Source organism: Camelus ferus, chromosome 10 (assembly GCF_009834535.1).
Source record: "Camelus ferus isolate YT-003-E chromosome 10, BCGSAC_Cfer_1.0, whole genome shotgun sequence".
NCBI classification, from domain to species: Eukaryota; Metazoa; Chordata; class Mammalia; order Artiodactyla; family Camelidae; genus Camelus; species Camelus ferus.
The window spans coordinates 32,522,876-32,539,537 of record NC_045705.1 but is presented as its reverse complement, the minus strand read 5'-3'; the positions used below and the strand labels follow the sequence as shown (position 1 = coordinate 32,539,537).

The following is a 16,662-nucleotide window of genomic DNA, read 5'->3' as shown; positions in this document are numbered from 1 at the left end:
GTTGGGACTCTGGTTTTTCTATTAGGCTTTTTGTTTCAGTAAACCAGGCTCTACCTCGGGGATGTAAGCTATCATTCTTGCTGCCCCGGGAGCTCTTCAAACCCCTCTGAGCTTTCTTTCTGAAACTGTGTGATTTTGCAGCAACCTCACCTGAATCCACTGTGATACCCAGAGGAAGGGGCAGCAGATTCCTCTCCAAAGAGTCACTAACCTTTACATCTCACTCGCATCGCCAGGCTCAGGTTGGGCCCTTACTGCTTGTTTCCAGGAAAACGGCTCCTCTATCGTTAGGAGATCTTTTCTACTTTCCAGTTTTCTGTATAAACTCCATGATGGTCTCTTCACTGTTTAATACTAAGCTTTGGGGATTACAGAACAAGCAAAATAAACATAGCAACAACAAAGGTGTTTTCCTTATTTGAGTTCTTGCCCTTGACAGTCATGACTTCCAAGATTCATATTTTGGTTTGATGCCTCTGCCCCCAAAGAAACTAATCTAGAGCCTGAAAGGCATAGTTGTAATTCTGCCTTTCTTCAGAATCTGTACCGTTTGCATCCACTTAGAACACCTCATTGTTGATTTAGTGATAGAGTTGGTGTTGGTTAGGGAGGATGTAAAAATAATTTTTAAGATACATAATTTAATATGACAATATTGATGTCTTCACATAAATCTAAATTCTAAATTTAACCATGAACACTGACCTAACATAACTTGGAATAGCAAACTAAAGTGGTTATCATGGGCTTCTGATTAACTTCTATAATTTCTCTTGCCAGTATTTCCCAAAATACAGCACAAGAGATAATTTCACATAGTACCCAGAGATTGTGTTATTTTAACTTTTTGAGTGTTTGGAATTCTTGTTACTTTATGATGATTTTGGCATGGATTTTTCTCCTTTGCAGTGGTTACAGAAAGTTTAGTTTTCAGATTTATTTAAATAAGCTTGTGAGTCAATTAAAATATATTAAGCAAATAATAAATGTGTTGGGCCAATGCATGAAAAATAACAAAACATAATATTAACTAAAAGTCAGAAAATGCAACCCTATGGCAAGTCACTACAATCACACACACACACAGACACACACACACTATCATATATATATAGATAGATAGGTAGATAGATAGATAAACACTTAGATAGATAGATAGATAGATAGATAGATAGATAGATAGACCTAGTTACTCTATACATAGTATATAGTACAATATGTGTATAGTATATATACTGTAGTATATAAGTATATGCTTAACTCAGCAGCTTCTCGGGGTACTAGCTTTGTATCAGACACTATTTCCCGTGGGGTTTTTAAACCACCCCATCTTTAATTTTTTCAGAGCTCCATAGTTTCTGCAATTTCCAAGACTATTAAGTCATTCAAGCGGCACAAAATCTGGTAAGTCATTTGTGAAAGTCTCTGTTGTCGTACTGTTTTTTATTGTAATTTTAGTCATATATATATATATCAAAAGAGAATTGAAGGGAAATCAGGGAAATCTATCGGAGGGACACCAATGGGTTTCCCATGTTGTTCAATTAACTGTGACTCTAGGACAGAATCAGCTTTGAACGCCTGAGCTTTATAAGCACCCCTCACTCAGAACTTAATATTGTTCAGGCAACTGTTTCCCATCACTGACAGGTGGTTTTGAGGAGCCTGGTTAATGAAAATCATCGATGCTATTCAGCATCACCTAGCTGGAAGTGGTAATACTCAGGTTTCAACACAAAAGCACAATTCCAAGAATGAGTTTTTTTTTGTTTTTGTTTTTTCTAATTTACTGAGATGCCATAGCTTGAACACAGGCAGATTTTGATTCCTGGTCATGCCTGGTTTAGAATCATGAGCCTTTCATGAGATGAAAGCAGGACTGACAGAGAAAATGAAAAAAGAAATCAGCTCATGGTAGTGGAGGGCTCACACGTGATCCTAGCACATACATCATTGGCATAGCTTCACCTCGTTCATTTGATAATGAACTTCATTTGTTCATTGCTTGTTCACTTTGTTCATTGTTTATTGTTCACAACTGCATTATCAAATGAACAAAATTATTTCCTGGTTTGCTAGATTCATTCTAACACCTATCACAGTACGTAGGTCATGGTGGCACAATATTATAATTCAGCAGGCTGACTTATTTAGAATCCATTCATTTTCTAGTTGTCTTATTCTTAGAGGAGGTCATTGAAAGGATGTTTCTGCTAAGTGACTCACAAGATAAACCCTGGCCATTTGGTGGCTCCTTACTCACTCCCTTCTCCTTTGAATGTATGTTCTGCCCACTGTTCCCAAAGTAAAAGGATGCAGATGTTGTTGAGACCATCTGGATGGTATGTGAAAATGAATCAAGTTAAAGCTTCTTTATACACGTTGAAGATTCTGGCAGACAAATGTAGAGATCTACATCCAAGGCAAGCCTCATATGTAAGTTCTTTTCCTTATCAAACCTGCCACCAACGAATCTAAACTGGCCTGTTGCTAGCTGCCTCTTCTCCCAGAGTCTCCAACACTGTCAGGCAGGAAATATTTTGTTTGTTTGTTTGTTTGTTTTTTGCTCTCCAAGAATGACTCACAAAATCATGCACATGGTAGACATGAACATTTGAATTTATGCTTGAAACAATAATCTATTACATTCCAGTTGAAGGTTTAAGCGGGTTTTGGATTATGTCTCTTTATAGTACCCGAACATAAACTATATTCTTGACATGTAATAGCCACCATATTTATCTCTTGGTTTTAAGCTACCCCTTCCTGTCCCCCAACCCACTGTAATTTCCTCATACCCCTAAATCCTTAAAAGACCTTTAGAAAGCACAGCTTTGCTTAGGGAACTTAGGGATAGCTCTGCATTTTTGTTTTGATAGAGTAATAAAAGGGAATATGGTTTTCCAAAAGCTAATCCTGGTTCCCAGATCTACATGGTGAAAAATGACTTTCTTTCAAAGGATGTGCTAATCATGCAATTTCAGGGAGTGGACAGTAGTGAATCCAGGGGTCAGAAGCAGAGAGAGGAATGATGGGTCACAGACAGGGAACATTGGAGGAGGAGGCTATCACATGGAATGACATAGAGATGGATAAGAAACTTACTTCATCACCATCCTTGCCCCTTTCTCTGTCTTCCACGATATACAAAACAGGAACGATTTTTAAAAGACTGATTAAACCTTATTATCAGTTGAATAGAAGCTAGTCAGGTCAAAGTTATCAGTGTCACATATCCTAAGAGTAGCAATTTGTTAAAAATGTAAATTCTATTCATTTAAAAATTTCCTCTTACTATCGATTACATGAAAACTAGAACTCATGTACAAAATCATTTTACTCATATAAAGAACAGTAAAAATAAAATGTACTTCATCAAAAGATTAGAAAAACAACATGTCTATCTGCAAGTGGCATTGTTCCAAGTCAGGCTTTGTTCAAGTCACTTTTTAAAGTTTATTAGAGGCAGGACATAGCATTTGTCAATGGCTTTCCTCAAGGCATTCTTTACTTCTTGGTTCCTCAAGCTGTAGATCATGGGGTTGAGCATAGGAATGACTATTGTGTAGAACACAGAGGCCATTTTGTCCGTGTCAAGGGAATGGTTTGATTTGGGCTGCAGATACGTGAAGATCAGAGTCCCATAAAATATAGTCACAGCGGTCAGATGAGAGCCACAAGTCGAGAATGCTTTGCACCTCCCTTCTGTTGACTGGATTCTCAGGATGGCAGCCACAATGTATAAGTAAGAAATAAGGATGGTGGTCAAAGAGCTGATCAAGTTGAGTCCAGCAAAGATGAAAATCAAGATCTCCTTGAGGCTGGTGTCTGAGCAGGCAAGGGCCATCAAAGGGACATCATCACAGTAGAAATGATTGATGACATTGGGGCCACAGTAGATCAGTTGGAAAGTAACAACTGTGTGGAGCAAAGCAACAGAAAAGCTGTATAAGACAGGGCCCGTTACCAGCTGCAGACACACCTTTGGGGACATGACCACCACGTAGAGAAGAGGATTGCAGATGGCAACATAGCGGTCATAAGCCATTACTGAAAGAAGGAACATCTCCAAGATCAAGAAGTTCAGGAAAAAGCCCAGCTGTGTGGCACATGCATAGAAAGATATGGACCTGTGTCTGGTCAGGAGGGTCTGCAGGAGCTTGGGGGCTATTGATGAAGAGTAGCAAAGGTCTACAAAGGCCAGAGTACTGAGAAAAAAGTACATGGGCGTGTGAAGTCGAGAATCCAGTCGGATTAGTGAAATCATCCCAAGGTTTCCTACCAGAGTTAGAGAATATACCACTAAAACGAGCAGGAAGAGAATGAGTTCAATCCCTCTGCGGACTGAAAAGCCCAAAAGAATGAATTCCGTCACCCTGGTGCTGTTCCTTTCAGTCATTTGTTCCAATCTCTCAACTGCTGAAGAAAGACAAGTTAAAGACCGAAAAATTACCGGGCATAAGAAATTGTCACCAGGCATCAACTCTTGTGTGTTTCAGCTTCAGAAATTATTGTTCATTGTGGTAGAATATCAGAACAAACACATCCCATTTCAAACTCTCCTCTCTGGCTGTTTATAATTTTATGAGGTCAAAAGTCGAGTTCTCATAAAGATAAACCAATTAAAGTCTGCAGAGTAAAGGTGAAAAGATGAACCAAATGGTGTATGTTTGAAAAGATATTTAATATTTTAGATTCAGACCATTTTCAATTATATTGAATAAAGAGAAGAAACCATTTTTTTTATTTCCTGCTCCCGTATCTTCTTCTTGGTAGAGCAGAACCTTAATGTAGTAATTTATTGCCTTTTTGAGTAGATATTTTTATTTGTTTTTTAAAGTATAGTTATCTAAATTAAAGTGTTGTGCCATGTTGCATTTTAACTATTTATGACATTTATAATCAAGAATGTTTTCTACAATTTCTGTTAAATTTTCAGTGATTATAACTGCATTCCTCCTTTTAAAAGGTGGTAATCTCTTTGAAAACGAGAGAAATAGAAAATGTGAGAAAGTGAGATTCCTGCCTTATGCTGTTCCACTTGGACGATGTGTCATTGTGAATTCGATGCCCCTTTCAACTTCTAAAGGAAGATAAATAGCTAACTTTAATTTCAAGAGGAATGTAATAAAATAAAAAAAAATTATCATCCTTATCAAATTAAAAAAGTGTACAAAGTAGAAAAAATAATTCCTGTTTTCTCCTCAAACATTTTGTCCAAAGGGAAACTTTTTTTTCTAATAGTTTAGTGAGAGTGGTCAGAAAATTATTCCTTTAAATTTTTTTCTTCTCTCTCTATTGAATCATCTTAATACTATTACTTGTACCTAATGTGCTCTCTAAAAACAAGAAACAAAAAATATATATGCATACATACACAAACATGCACATACATATATACACAAACACACACATATACATACAGATATGTGCATATATACACACATACACAGTTACATATAAGTGCATATATAAAACCTGACATGAAAACAGAATTTCCCTCTATCCGTTTATTTTCCACTTAGCGAAGTCGAAACCCACCGTGTGAGAGGTGTGTTTGAACTGGCTTGTCTTCCTGAACTGGCATCCTAACACAGCTACGGTGCTATAGCTCACTATTCTGCGAATAGAATAGAAGAAGAAATGAGAAAACACTGATTTGGCCGCCATGTGCTCACTACCATCCATGGCAACATGACTCTGGTCCCACTCTCGGTCTTCCACGATAAGTATCCTTTCAGATGTTTTAGGGGTAATTAGTGGAAGTGTTGGTACTGAGTTACTTTTCTTTGTGCATACATTGGAATTAGGCTTATTTTTTTATTTTTCTTCTTTTTAATTAAATAACTTTCAAAACCCGGACACGCTCATCAATTTCAAATTGACCCATGAATGTCTCTGATAGATGTTTCTTAAACCTCAGCATTCCCCCCTGAGAGAAAGACAACTCCCACACACACAAAGGTTCTTCATCAGAGGATTTGACTTCTGATTGTTTATCAACAGATAAAACGTGTTTTCTTCTTCTAAAGGACACCCAAGTCTCAGGCAGCAGTTGAAGAAGATATTTCATTTGGGGAGGGTTAAGAAAGGTGTTTCGTTCTTGAGAAGAGACATCAGCTTCATCTAGTTGGAGCTGAACTAGCCAGGGCCATCTCCTTTGTTTTAAATTGGGGAAAATTGTGGATGACTTGGAAATAAGGTGCTATGTAATGACCAACAGCAGTACTTGTTAACCTACCAGCATGTGGAAGAAATCTTCCCCCGAATATTTCCCCAGGGGTCTCCTTTCCAAGGACTCTCTCAGACAGTCGAGATATGTGAACCAGTGCTCCAGGCCTTTATATAATGCAGTCTCGATTCTGTTGAGAGTTAATTCCCAGTGTTCCCCCAATGTGAGCGCACCAGAGTGCAACTGTGCACCCTCCAGGGTGCAACCTGATAAGAAAGTTCCAATCAGATGAAGATTAGCTGATAAAAACAAAGGTAACTTTAAGTCATGTTTGAAACTAGAATAATGTCAGCATGAAATCACTAGTCCTTGGTTACGTATGTCCAGTTCAATTGCTATAAACAAAACAAAGAAAAGCAAAACCAAATGGCAAACAATTTAAATATTACAACTACTTTTAATGTATTCATCATTTGTTTTCATTTGTCCCTTCCATTCCCTGTGATCTTCTCAGCCAAAGGGATTCTGATTCAATTATTTGTTCTATATTTACTGAGTGTGTTTTATACCTTGAAGTTGTAAGTTATCCAGCAATCTGTTTGTTTACTTTTATAATATGTAATCAATAAATACCTGATATCTACATCCTAGAGAGTAAACATTTAACTCTTTATAATCACCTGGCATTGATTTGTTGTATGACCTAGGCAAGAATTAAGCTATCATATGTACAAATAGCTAACTAATTGCCCTGATGTTATTAATTGAATAATCCACCTCTTTCTTATTAATTTACGGTTAATGGACTTTAAACATATCGCCTCATTTACTAAAATAATTCAATAAAATCAACCAGTTTCTGTATATATTAAAAAAAAAAAACCTTGGAGTATTAGTATTGATAGGTATGGGGCATTTTTATATATCCTTTATTTTGTTAAAAAAATATATATATACATACATTTTTCTAGGATGAAAAGAAAGTACAGTTGAAACCTGAACAACACAGGTGTGAACAGCGTGGATCAACTCATAGGAGATTTTTTTCCAATAAATACGGCTCCAGTAGTAACACCTCCCGTGGTCGGGTGGCTCTGCAGGTGTGGAGCTGCAGGTGCAACTCTGCTGTAAACTTATAGGCAGATTTTCCATCTGGAGGAGTTGGTGCCTCTAACCTCATGTTGCTCAAGGTCTATGTTAGCTGTTTACAAAATCTGATATACAGAAATATATGAAAAAAAATCTCTAGAAGTAACTGCTCTTTAAGTTTGGGGACGATTCATTTTTCATTTTTCTTTTTTTTTTTTTTTGTATTTTATTAAATTGTGTTCAGAGTATATGACAATTTACTGCTTGTAATGAATTTTTTCCCAGCAATTCATTTCTATGGGGAATTGGTTCCAGGACACCTCTTCCTTCCCCCAGCGCATCATTGCCCAAACCAGTGGATGCTGAATTCCCTTATTCACAATTGCATAGGGCAGTCGGACCTTCAATCCAGGGGTTCCACATCAGCGGATTCACCAGCCATGGATCTTGGATGAATCACACATTCAGGACCCACAAATATGAAGGGCGGATGGTATCCTGGGATACATAACATTCGACATTCTTCCCAAAGCATGTCTCTAATTTACTATATTAAAATCTTGTTATTTTTTTCTAATTTGGAAAATAATAATGCTATGATAAGTTCTCTTAGTCAAAATTGGTTTAGAATGATCCAATATTTTTAGGATAAAATATTAAAAAATAGAATGAATAAAATAATGTGTCTGTTTTAAAATACTTTGCTTATTGCTAAATTATCTTCTTTTCCAGCACTGATCCTAGCAGAGTTGTGTGTGTTTCCATGTTGCCTCCAAATCAGGTCCTCCGACATTTCTCAAGATCGTTCCAGTAAGCCTTTTCCCCCCATTATTCAGTGGAAAGTCCCCTTACCGAGGTCGTGTTATTCAGCCTAACAGTGGTATTTGCCGTAGCTCACCACTCCTTGGTTAACCTTCTCCACTCGAATTCCCTCCTCTCCTGGTTTTCCTCCTGCACGTTCCTTCGCAGGTTCTTTGCTGGCTCCTCCTCATCGCCTTGACATCTAAATGTTGGGGGGACATAGCTCAATTTCTTGCAGAGCTGTAAGCATGTCCATATTTTTCTGCAGGAACAGTAACAATTATACATGCAGGTTTTACTTTTCCAAGCTTATTCTCTAAAAATGGTGTTTTCTCTTTTATGTATATTTCATCATTAGTAAACTACATATTAATCATTGGTAAGATTTATATTTTAGCGATAATTAAGCACATATTAGCAAAAGAAGAATCATCCTTTTAAAAAAATAACGAGCTTGGCATAGGTGGGAGTCAAATTGCCAAAAACTTTCTGAGAGATTCATTTTTGCTCAACAATAATATATTAAATCCCCAGTTTGTGTCAGGAACTACAGATCAAGTGTCTAAAAAGGGACTTCTATTTAGTTCTTTTTTCTTTTTAATTCCTAAATCAGTTTACATTAAGCATTTTATTTTCTTCACCCAATTTTTGGCACTTAATTCCTAACGTACCTAGTTTCAGTCTTTCTTAGTTAATGGCAAAGGAGTGTATGGCTCCGCATGAAGGGTCTTCTGAATGTACCTTCATTCACATTCTTTTAGTTTTTACTGAAACACACACACATATGCAGTTATTTCCCTGAGGCTTTTAAGCTGCAAATTTGACTTATTCCTTCCAGCAAGTTTATTTTATTCATTTTTCATGGAGTGACTGAATTTGATATCTTTTAATATAATGTTTTGATTGTGGTAAGATTTTTTGTGTCCTGCTCGTTTCTTTAGAAAATGATCAAACCAGAGTAATAAACACTTTATCACAGTTCAGGTTATAATTTATATTCCGAAAGTATGCAGAAACCAACCCTTTGCCCACTTATTGCAGCTCACAGACCATCACCTCCATCCAAACTGTGCACACGTGGTATATGCTGTCTCATACTGCCTGTAGATGTATTTCACATTTGCTATTGCAATCTTATTTCCATCTGAGTAGACCTTTGCCTTTCAGACTTTTTTGGATTTCTTCATTCAGGGAAGGATTAAACCCATCACTATCCTTTCATGCATTCTAGCAGGGCATTCCGCCCATAACATATGTCAAAAACCTTAATTGTGAAAAAAGTAATAGCTTGACATCGAATTTGAAAAGTTTTAATATGTGATTAAATTTCCAAATTTGGGGGAATTGGTCAATATGCAGTGTCTCTCCACAGAATTTAGAAATTCGCAAGTGCCTATTGTTTGCTCGTGCTGTATAATATGAAAAAAATTAAGTTAGCGTTTCCATCTCTGGTCAGGCTGCCAAAGTTCAGAATATGTGGGAAAATTAAGAAAAATGCCATTTTTTTGGTAGCAATTGTAATTCTCCTCTTGTTGATTTTAATTAAATAATTGCTGATTATTAAGTAAAGAGGAATTGAAGTCAGTCATTGCTTACGTGTTAATGATGAAAGTCTCTCTGGGTCTTATTAAAAAATTCTTCATTGCCAACAGAATTCCCTACTGTGGATTGCTAAAAGTGGATTTACTTGCTAATCAGTTTCAAGGGGGCTTATTACAATGCATTTCTCAGCTTTTTCATGGGACATATTAACAGAAACCAATCTCAACAAACATGAAGTTTCAACTTCAGATTAATGACCATGCCGTGTAGTTTGAATGTGTTGAAATAATCATCTGATTCCTCAAGGGCGGCAGTTTCCTCAGCCTTGAATCTCTTTCCTCTGGGTGACAAGAAAGCAGTGGGAAGAGAAGAAGATTTGGAGCAGGATCTGGGTTTGCACTCAGGCTTGTCTACTCTGTCCCCATGTGCACTTGGGAAGGTCATAAACCCTGAGCCTCAATTAAGAAATAAAAATACTACTTACAGTGCATGGCAAGTTTGAGGAGAAAACCTTTAAAAGATATTACATTACTTTGCAAACTGCAACCTGATGATTCTGTGATGATTAGGAGAAGAATGATCATGATGACAATCGTGACAACAGTGACTGAAGTTCATTAGGTGTTTATTAAGTTCCAGGCCAGGCATCAAAAAGTTCTCCATACAGCACACCACGATTCCTCGCAAACACTATAATGTTGAAAAATGTTTCCCCATTTCAGATAAGAGAAGCCCAGAGAATTTAAATAATTTGCCTCAAGTCACAACTGATGAATATGTTAGCTGGAATCAAGATTCAAGGTGGAGCTGCAGAATGGATATATAGTTCAAAATTAATCTAACCCTAAAATTCTCAAGAATGTGTTATTATAGCGTCCCTTTTAGTATGTATAATGAAAATCTTGGATACTTCTCTTATTTGTAGTAATAGTTTGAATATTGCTGTAAGTAGGTAGGTAGATACATACATACATAAACACATATATAAATATGCATTTATCATTACATTATGTTACATATCTCAACCAAATAAATTATTTTTCACTCCTCAAGGAGAATTTCACTTTAACTATGAATCTCTTATCAAGCCAGCAACCTAACCCAGGGAATAGTAAACTATGTAAGTGCATCTCTGCATTCTCTTATTTTTAAGATACATGCATATCATATAACATGTAATTTTTCATTCTGAATTTCATTTTTTTATTAATTTATCTGTGTATCCGTCTCTTTCAAATTCACTGCATGTCATTCCACAGTGTTAAGCCACTATCTTGTTTAAGGGAGCTCTTTGAAAAGTATCTGACTGTATCAATCTTGTAGATAAGACATTCCCATTGTTTCTATCTCCTATAGGATTCAGTCCAAACTCATTAACGTGAAAGGCAACACTCTGCGTCCAGGGCCTTGACTGTCTCCCTGACTCCCCTGCTCCCCCCTCCACAACCTGCCACACAGTCTCTCCTTCCCTGACTGTGACTCTTCCTGCTGTGTTTGTGCTTTCTGTGTCAGTGAAACGCTTTCCCACAGCTTTTCCATTCTGCGTAAATGTCTCATTCCTTCTCATCTTCTCACGACAAGCTCAAAAGATAACTTTGTGGTAGAGATTTTTTTTTCCCAGTTTACCTCAATCTTCTCTCTACCTGACCCCCAAGTGGAAGGAGGGCTGTTCGACCATTTCTCAGTATCCTCTGTGACCTCCTTGTGTCAGTTACGTTTTTCACACTATGTTGTGATCTGCGTGTTCCATATGTCTCTCCTCTCACTCAGCTGTGAGCTACCTGAGGGCACAGACTCCAGCAGAGTCATAACTTTAACTTCAGTAATTTATATAGGGTGACAATGAAGGTTATTATTTTGTTATTTTAGTAAACACTGAGCTAATTTGAATAAAATCTAAAAGGAAAGCAGCAATGTATTATAGTATCATTTCTAAGCCAAAAATTCCATTCCTTTAGTGTCTTTTTATCTGATTATTTTTAATGTATATCTTAGTTCAATACATATACAAATAATAGGTCTCACACTGTTGTAAATAAGTTTTCCTCCATTGTTTTTTCTACATTTCTATTATAATGGGGTGTCATATGGGGGAAGTTTTAATTATTCTGATTGATTTCCTTGGGGTTTGCTGATCACATTATTTGTAAAACATATTTTTACTTCTTTCTTTCAAAAATCTATGCTTCATCCCTGATAAGCCTTAGAGGCGGGTAAGAACTAGTTTCTGGAAATCGGTTTGGTTAGATAAGGCTTCAGATTTCAAAGGTCTTTTTAATTCAGAATGCTTATTAAAGGATTGCTAGTTCCCTTTTAACTAAGAACCGAATTCATTATGTCTTTTGGAATTAAGACCAGTGCCCTCTGCTTTAAAAGCCAAATCTTCTTCTCTTTGTTGACATATATTAAACCCTGTTTCTAAATCTTAGTTCTAAGCTCTTCCTTAGTCAGATTCAGAGGTATTAATTTTAAAGGACAGTTTCTTACTTATTTAGAAAATATTTTGAAGGTATATACATACATATATGTACGTAAATATGCATTTCTTATTTTTCCTGAGTAAACATTTTTTGGCCTCTATGATAATACTTTTAACAGAGACGTGCTAATATTTCAAACCCCAAAATGATGCTACTTATAAATTTTAACAAATTTTAATCTTTATACTAAAGAAACTAATTATTATATACTCAACTCTTTATTATGGAAATTTTCAAACATGTACAACATTCGAAGATTTGATAGAATAATCCCCACCCCACCACCAGAAAAGCTGCTGGCCTCAGCGTGTCCACTCATGGTCAGATAGGTTTCATCCAGTCCTCTTACCCAATCTATTAACCCCCAAAGATATTTTGAAGTAAATCTCAGACTTTACACCATTTCGTCAAGTGATATTCTCCAGGCACAGGCCACCAGGAACCTGCAGCCACAGTTGTGTTGCTGTTGCTTGCTTCAGCTAGGGAGCTCACACACCACGGCAAACAGGGGCATCTCAGTAAGAAGTCTTAGGGACCGGGCTTTCTGAGAGATTTCAACCTAAGAGGTTGTTTATAACAGGGTTCAAGAAGGCACGGTTACACTTTCAATTGGATGATGTCAAATGAGTTGGTACGTTAATGGTTCCTGTTTAGAAAGTGGATATATTGGAGGAAGGCGAAAGCTTTACGTGGTAGAGAAGCAGCAGTCCCTTGTGTTGGCCGGATGGGCAGGGTGTCTGACGGTTTTATGGTTTAGGCAGCTTTACTGGTTTTGCCTGTGCTCTGCCGTTATTACAGAGGGATCCTGCTTTGCCTCACTTCACCACCTTTACCACGTAAACTTTTCTCATATTCACGTTTTGGGAAATCATTGATATTTTGTAACAGAATGCTACGGCTTAGCTTTTAGTGCCAGACCAGATAGATCCCTTTCTATTGGCTGCATCCACCCGGATCTGGCTACTGGGCATGTGTGGGAGATACAGTGGATATGACTGTGCTTTGGAGCAGAGCAGGGTGGAGAAGGGTAAATGAAGGTTATGTCTCTGGAGTCTGTCACAAGCATGGCTCTTCCACTGACTTGGTGTGTGACTTTGACCAAGGTGCCCGACCTCTCTGTCCTCTCTGTACTTCAGTGCTTCCCTTGTAAACAGAAATACTGATAGTATTTATAACAGAATTCTTCTGAGCATTACGTGTACTAACACACAGACTGCTTGCAAGAGTGCCTGCCACAATATAAATGACCCTATGTAAGTGTTTGTGGATATTAATGTTAGTAATGTTACTATGCTCTTTTTTGGGGGGTGGTAATTAGGTTTATTTATTTATTTTTAATGGAGGTACTGGGGATTGAACCCACAACCTTGTGCATGCTAAACAAGCATTCTACTACTGAGCTATACCCTCCCCCTAAGGTTATTAAAGATGGTGATGTTCTTTTATTCACTCCTAGCTGGAAATGGAGAGAGATAATTACATAAGGTTGAGGAGCCTTACTTTGCTCATCTGTTTAAATGACCACATTAAACTAGCTGATCTCAAATGTTTCAATTGAGGGTGATGCAAATAATGAGTGGTGGGAACTTGAAAAATTGAAAGCAAGGGTTAGAACACAATCTTGACATCTGGTGGTAAGTTGTCTTTCCATATGCTTATAACTTACTTTTCAGAGTGCTTATGTATTCAATTATATATGAGTTTACTTATTTGACAAGTTTTTTGTTTTGTTTTGTTTTTGTTTTTTTTCAATAAGGAACCGTGTTAGTAGTCAGGGATTCAGTAGTCTGCAAAACAGACACAGACCCTGTCTCACAGAGCTGACAGTCTATTGTGAGAGAGACTTAAATAAACAGTTAGACAAAAGGGCATTTAATCATAAGCTGTGGTCATTCCTTTCAGGTAGAGGTACACAGTGATGAGAAAATATAACAGAACCCCAGGAAGTTCAGGTTTCAGCAAAACATCCCTTAGAAAATGATGCTCAGTTTGAATTCTCTAGTAAGAGTTGACAAAAGGGATGGGAGGTAGGGACATTATCTAAGAGAGAAGAAACAGTGTACCAAGTTTTGTGGCAGGAGGAAACTTAGGAGAAGTGATGGTATAGTCACTAAGAAAGCAGTGTAGAGGGTCCTCAACAAATTAAAAATAGAACTTCCATATGATTCAGCAGTCCCACTTTTAGATGATACATATATAATCAATATATCATTATATGTATACATATATATATAAAATCATTGAAATCAGGATCTAGACTAGATATCTTACTCCCATGTTCATTGCAGTACTAGTCACCATAGCCAACACATAAAAACAACCTAAATGTCCATCATTGGATGAATGGATAAAGAAAATGTGGTGGGTACGTAGAGTGAAACATCACTCGGGCTTAAAAAAGAAGGAAATCCTGCCACATGTGAAACCACGGATGAGCCTGGGGGATATTATGATGGGTAATGTAGGCCAGTCCTAGAAGGACACATGGTGCGTTATTCTACTTCTGTGATGTATCTGAAATAGTCGGTCATAGAAACAGAGTCAGATGGCGGTTGCCAGGGACTGGGAGGAGGGGTGAATAAGAGTTGTTTAATGGAAAGAAAGTGTCAGTTTATAAGACAAGTAGCTCTAGAACCTGGTGTGCAACACTCTATCTAGTTAATACTACTGTACTGTGTACTTCAAAACTTAGCAGCAGAGATCTCACGTTAAGTGTTCTTCATACAATTAAAAAAAACAAGACAAGGAAATTGTGGTATCAATGACAGGAAGTAGATAATGTACACATTTTCAAATTTCAGAAGAGACTCAACTAAGACTGGAAAAATGTTTACTGTATTTATTAATAATGTGAGAGTCAGGCTAGAAAGGACTGGCTTCAGTGGCGTAGGGAAAAGCTGGATGGAAAGAACAAACGTGTACAGGAAATCGGAACAACTGCATGATTTCTTCAAGAATTTGGGCTACTAGAGGGGGTGGGTATAGCTCAGTAGTAGAGCATATGCTTAGTATGCATGAAGTCCCAGGTTCGAGCCCCAGTACTTCCATTAAAAAAAAAAAAAATAAATGAATAACCCTAATTACCTCCCCTGCCCCACTTAAAAAAAAAAAAAAGAATTTTGGCTACTGCTCTGAGCTGTTTTACACACACACACATTCTGAAATTGGTTGGAAAATGGTTTTCTAGTTTGAAAATTGTGGAAAAAGCTGGATTTCACCATTAATAATAATACATTTCCCTTATAGTGTAGATTCACCAAGAGAGACTCTGACACTGTGGTAGAAATAGTTCTGTTTTTCAAGTAAGTTCTTGGAGTATCCTCATTTTATTTATTATTCTGATTTGTCTTACTTTTTAAGCAAATATCTTTTGAATACTAACTACTTATCATAGAGTTTGCTGGGATATTTGCATACAATAATTCATCTAACATTCACAAAAACATAAGAGATGTATCATTTTGACTTGATTTTACAGTTGAGGAAATTGAGACTTAAAAAAAAAACAAATGTGGATGTTGTCCACATTCTCATGAGTTCAGTTATCCAAAATTTAAATGCTGGTTTTATTCTTTCACATAACTTGATATTCTTATTCAAATGAACCAAAGTTTACTGTTCTTTTTTTTTTTTTTAATGCCTGTAGTATAGCCTTCTTTAACTTTACTGGAGATTGACTGGTATACTTGAAGTATAGTTCCTTCAAGAATACAGGTAATTTTTTAATCCCCAATATAATTTGTCCAGCTCATCTTACTTCCAGAAAAACAGGGAAGGGAATATTACCACATTCAGGTATCTCTAGAGGTTCAAGTTTAGACTCAGAAGGATCTAGGAACTAATAAATCACCCGAACAACTTCAGAATGAGCTCTCTGGGAGCCAGGATCTGGCTAAGCAGTGAGTCATACAGAGTTTGTACATGGAGTGAATCGCCAACCCTCCAGCCACAAGCTGGCTTCCCGGTAAAGACATCTCCCCTTGGTGAGCTGTGGCATTTAATTGAGCCAGTCTGCTTTTAGAGATAATGCCTCTAACATCCTGATTGCATTTCTTACTTTCATGTCCTCTCCTTTGCAGTTCTTTGTAAAGGATATCTGGTTGTACTTAAAATACTGCACCAATCTTCTAATCTCTTCCTCCCTTCACTCTGTCTTTATCTCTCTCTTTTACACACACACAGACACAGATACATTAAATGACCTTATATTGAGTTAACCAAATAGAATTACCTTCCCTCCTGCAGTGGTACCCACAGAAGAGAACAGCTCCTCTTCTAGGTTGATGGATTAGAAATACGAGAGTAGGTGAGATTTCCTGTCTAAAGTTGTCCCATGGGAGTGGGTCACCAAGAATGGCTGTATACTTAGGTGTAGGTAACAACGCTTTCTGAGTCCATTTTTGGTCTTTGGAAACACCAAACATAAGGTAAAAAATTTCTTCTTAAATAAAGAACGGATGCTCACTGTTATTTTTAATGTAAAATAGAAATTGGTGTTTCATTTCTCTAATATTGCTTCTCAGAATAGGTATTTGGCCTCAAATTGCACTCTAAACAATCAGACTCAAACCAGTGCAT

At 37.1% G+C, this 16,662-nt stretch overlaps 1 protein-coding gene across 1 annotated transcript; it reads right to left on the bottom strand.

Moving 5' to 3' along the window:
* Positions 1 to 3,391: 3,391 nt before the first annotated feature.
* LOC102524575 (olfactory receptor 1038) lies at positions 3,392 to 4,410 on the bottom strand. Its single transcript, XM_006176819.2, has one exon. The coding sequence runs from the start codon at positions 4,397 to 4,399 to the stop codon at positions 3,443 to 3,445; it is 957 nt and encodes a 318-aa protein (XP_006176881.1). The 5' UTR covers positions 4,400 to 4,410; the 3' UTR covers positions 3,392 to 3,442.
* Positions 4,411 to 16,662: the final 12,252 nt, after the last annotated feature.

Bases quoted from the DNA above. Each gene is read 5' to 3' on its own strand.
- LOC102524575 (XM_006176819.2), bottom strand. From the start codon at position 4,399: ATGACTGAAAGGAACAGCACCAGGGTGACGGAATTCATTCTTTTGGGC.